Genomic DNA, 4,334 nt, shown 5'->3' with positions numbered 1-4,334 from the left:
ATGTGTGAGCGGTGATCCCCACGAAAGCAAAGCCTCGGCAGCAACTTTCCCTGGACGATGAGCGACGAAACACGCGCATTGCGAGCGACCGCATCATGGTGGAGAACTATTTTGGGAGACTCACCAAGTTGTGGCGTGTGTGCTCTGACAAGTTTCGCTGGAGTAAGGACTTCTACGATCCAATTTTTCGAGTCTGCGTTGCTCTTACCAATGCCAACGTGCGCTACCATCCACTTCGCGAAGAATATGAGCAATTCTATCGGCGCCGATTGAACAAGTATGCGAGTATTGCTGATGACATTTCGCGAAAGCGAATGCTGACGCAGTCAAAGTACCGCAGCAATCACCGCCTTCGTCTCAAAACAGGTATCAACGTCATCTGCAGCTCCGAGTAGGTAGTATAAACATGGTTGAAGAAGAGACTGCATTTTCACTTGAATTGTGTGTCTTTTCTGAAATCCATTGATCTTTTGGAATAGACATGCTGATTCAAGTAACTGCCACGTCTTTGGAAAATGTGGTCAATCCTGGCAGGCCCAAATGCACTCTGCACAGACGCGCGTCCAATCACAAATGCAGTTAGTCTTTTCAATAGGATTCACTAATTGGCAATTCTTCAATAACTGCATGGGCGATCTAGTGAACTCCGGGAAAAGCTGACATGGTTTCATCCTGAAAGTGGATGGAGGAAGAATAAAATCAATATGTTCAAATTCCGTGAATTAATCCGACTTGATTGGCTATAACTAGAAGATTTTCAGTCAATCAATCTCCGTTATTCTTATATCTGCACTTCAATTGGTCAAAAGGAATGGCATTTCCCTCTTAGTATGAACAGGTGGCAGCATTTTTAAAAACGATCATGTTTTGGACGTAGTCGGTTGTTTCGGGGGCTTTTCCGGAGTTCACTGTCATTGGAACGAGTCGCGTTGGCAATGGCATCCATGCAACCGAGACTGCTCTCGGTAGCTGGACGTAGCTGCGGCCAGGACGAGCATACAGGCATCGCATCTCGCGCCAAGGCGAGTGCACCGTGCTGTGCCGCTACACTCTTTACAATAACACTGCAATCGATGCATTAGGTGGACATTGGATAGCGGTCCTGTCTACGCTGCTTGGTCGCTTGCAGTGGGTTCGGCGGGGACACGGGAAGACGGACCGACGAGTTCCGCCATGCGGGTGAACCATGGCTCCAATGCCGTGTTGGCCATCACGTCTTGGAATGTATCCAGGCCGACGATAGACCGGTAGACGCCAAAGACAGACACGTCTGTCAGGTTTGGGTGGTCGCCACCTAGAAACGGCTTGCCGTTCATCGCTGCCACCTGCAACGACACGGCAATCCCACACGTTAGAAGGTCAGCGGCAGCTACAATATCGAGCACTTGCCCAGCCATTTGTGACTTCGTACAGCGCCAATCGCTCGTCGTCGAATCCGTACTTCTTCTTGAGCCGCTTCGAGATGAAGTACATGGCCGCTGCACCAGTGTACAAGCTCACGCGACGCTCCCACGCTGTAAAGTTGCCTTCCTTGAGGCAGTACTGGAACGCTTGGAGCGCTTCTGGCACCGTGCGGTAGATATTGGGCGGCATCAGCACCACCTACTCCAAACACCATCCATGACATGTGGCTATTTCAAAAGGACAAGGCGTACGAGCTTCATGTCGATCCATTCGTTCCACTCCTTCTCGACAGCGTCGTACTGGGACGTGGACTGCAGCCGCGCAATGATGTCGGACGAATTGGGCACGACCTATGCATGGAAATGATGGCTTGTTCCACGTGGAATGGTCGTGGTCACACCTCGCCGTCTACGACGGCCACAGGAACTTTGTTGTAGTCCGTGATGGCCTTCAGCTCCTTCTTCGTCACAGGGTTGACTTCCACGACGTTGTACGGGACCTTAAGAAAGTCGAGCACTGCTTTCGTCTTGCAGCAATACGGACACGGCTCGTACTGATACAGCGTCACTTTTGGGGTGGCAGCAGGCACCGCGGCCTTGGCGAGCGCGGGGTTTGAATACGCCGCCGTGGCAGCTGCACATCCCAACGCTGCCATCCCAGTCCACGGCACGGTCGCCTTCAAGCCCGCACAGCGTAGCCGATGCATCATGATCGTTCCAATGTGTCAGAAAACCGGCAACATCATGATTGGTTCGAGCGATTCCTAAACAGCGATTGGATTGGCTAAAATAATTTGCTCAATCTTATCTAATTCGTTTAAATTCAGGGTTTAACGAAGTATGATTGGATACATTGTCGAATTTCATATAAAATGTACCACATGATCCACGTGAAGCCGCCCGTACGAAGCAAGTCCATCACTGCGGGCGTGTGCAGGAGGTTAATGGCAACGCCAAGCGAAACAGCGCTGACATGCCCGCTCATAACGTTTCTCCATGCACTTGAATGAGGCAACTAGCGGGGTCTTGGCCGCATCGGCAAGCGTCCTCTACACATTGACGTCCACGGACAACGTCATAATAGAGCGTGCGGGTGGACACTGCAGGTTGGCGCACGTGCTTCTTGTCTAGCATACGCTTGATCGCACTAGGCATTCATCGTGGGCGAGCGCCACCGTAACCTAGGTTTCGCTTCCACCCGATCTAGAACTACATCCCCACCTTGTCGTACCCAGTGGCCGCAGGCAAGACCGCGAGGACAACTGGGGTGCGTGAACGAAACCCGAACGACTGACTATTCCCATGAGCACCAATGCATACCACAACTAGAAGATGGAGAAAGCTGCGGGTCCTTGGCCACCTGGGACATGTTTGGCATCTTGCTAGAGTCAGGCTGCAGGAAGGACTCGTGCATCATATCCGAGATTGGGATAGAAGACACGCATGGTTTTCATCAACTGCATTGAACTTGTACTGATGGAACGATGACTTGCCCTCCGTTGGCCATATTTGGACGGCGCCTACGCCGACGGCTTGCCATGTTTGAGAACCGCACGGCCGAGTTCCCCCACAAACGGGTTCGCTCCTTGCGCAGTCGCCACCCTGTTCCATGCTGCGTCAAGCCAATGCTCGTGATCACCACATGTACGCTTCCATACCCGTGCTGCAATTTTCGCATGCCATTGAGCACTTCCCGCGTCTTGGAGATGTACACACGATCCAAGTTGGAGCGAATATCGATCTCCATGTCTTCTACGAGGCGCCCCATGTTGCTCAAGTGGGCGGTCTGCGAGTCAAACTTCATCGTGCGCTCAGTCTACAAAGTGGAGTCGTGGGCATTTGGTCAAAGCTGCATGGATGCACGTGATCGACTTGATACGCAATAAGCAGCCCATCAGCGAACATCACAGGTCGTTTTTTATACCTGTCGCGTCAAGTTGGCATCCAAGTTCAAGTGTCCGAGTTCTTGGCGACGGCTGACGTTCATCGTTAAGAGCACCGTCGATGTGAGGGTGTATACGGCTTCCTTGTCGTTCTTCTCGTGGACTTCCAGCACATGGATGGAGTTCCACCCGCCTTCTTCGACGAATCTACATGAACATGGACGTGTCAGTGCATCCAGCACGCAATGGGAGAGAGCAACCTTTGGTGATGCACGTCCTTCTTGATTAGGATGCACGCAGCAAACCCTGGCTCGAGGTCCCACATGTAGACGGAGGACACCCCCCCTACGCACTCGTCACCATCAAGAGCTCTTACGAACAGAACACACCTTGGTAGTACATTTCTCGGTACACGTCAAACAGTTCGTTGGCTTGGATCTCGAGTTGCCGCAAGTTGTCGGACGGGACGAACCCTTCGCCGTCTTCAATGGGAGGGAAGTAAGCATTCGTCCACGGCGATCTGTACAGGATGTTAATCACATGTGCATCGTCGGAGCTGACTCTCTTACCTGTGGGAATCGCCATCCCTGTTGTAGTCGCAGAGCAAGAACGGACGCCCCGCCGTCGGATCTACAGCTTGGCCGAGCGGCTGATCCACGCGCTGATACAACTCATCTTCCAGGTCTGGCTGAAGCTGGCAGATGCCTGCCAAGTCCTTCGCGACGTTTCCTGGCGGCATGCGCCGAAGGATGTTCAAGCTCGTCGTCATTCCGTCATCGCTCATATTGGTGGGAAAAATCAATCTTTGCGGTGGAAAGTTTTGAAGTCGACGGTATCCGGATTATTGGTATTTCCGGATAATTGTGAGCGTGATCCGAGATGAAAATTGGCCGCGCACGCTTCGCCAAACGGGTGGACGTGTCAGTGAGGCTCTAGTGACGTGGGAGGGGCGAAGAGGTGCTCATCTCATGGCAAGCATAGGCGCTTCATGCAGCGCCAAGCTTTGGTTTCAATGACTTCAACAACGAACGAATGAATCGACTGGACG

At 52.3% G+C, this 4,334-nt stretch overlaps 2 protein-coding genes across 2 annotated transcripts; both read right to left on the bottom strand.

Moving 5' to 3' along the window:
* Nucleotides 1-1,053: 1,053 nt before the first annotated feature.
* H310_06964 (hypothetical protein) lies at nucleotides 1,054-2,136 on the bottom strand. Its single transcript, XM_008872226.1, has 4 exons — nucleotides 1,805-2,136; nucleotides 1,656-1,754; nucleotides 1,390-1,602; nucleotides 1,054-1,325 (listed from the first exon to the last, which is right to left on the bottom strand). Exons 1-4 carry the CDS (start codon nucleotides 2,111-2,113, stop codon nucleotides 1,107-1,109), a joined length of 840 nt encoding a protein of 279 aa, XP_008870448.1. The 5' UTR covers nucleotides 2,114-2,136; the 3' UTR covers nucleotides 1,054-1,106.
* Nucleotides 2,137-2,676: 540 nt separating this feature from the next.
* On the bottom strand, nucleotides 2,677-4,094 carry H310_06963 (hypothetical protein). The gene is made up of 6 exons (XM_008872225.1): nucleotides 3,856-4,094; nucleotides 3,676-3,806; nucleotides 3,547-3,631; nucleotides 3,328-3,493; nucleotides 3,062-3,219; nucleotides 2,677-3,005 (listed from the first exon to the last, which is right to left on the bottom strand). Exons 1-6 carry the CDS (start codon nucleotides 4,068-4,070, stop codon nucleotides 2,924-2,926), a joined length of 837 nt encoding a protein of 278 aa, XP_008870447.1. The 5' UTR covers nucleotides 4,071-4,094; the 3' UTR covers nucleotides 2,677-2,923.
* Between the last annotated feature and the right edge of the window lie 240 nt (nucleotides 4,095-4,334).

The sequence above is a fragment of the Aphanomyces invadans genome (genome assembly GCF_000520115.1).
Source record: "Aphanomyces invadans strain NJM9701 unplaced genomic scaffold supercont1.12, whole genome shotgun sequence".
Classification (NCBI taxonomy): Eukaryota; Oomycota; class Saprolegniomycetes; order Saprolegniales; family Verrucalvaceae; genus Aphanomyces; species Aphanomyces invadans.
This window is presented reverse-complemented; position numbering and strand designations above follow the sequence as displayed.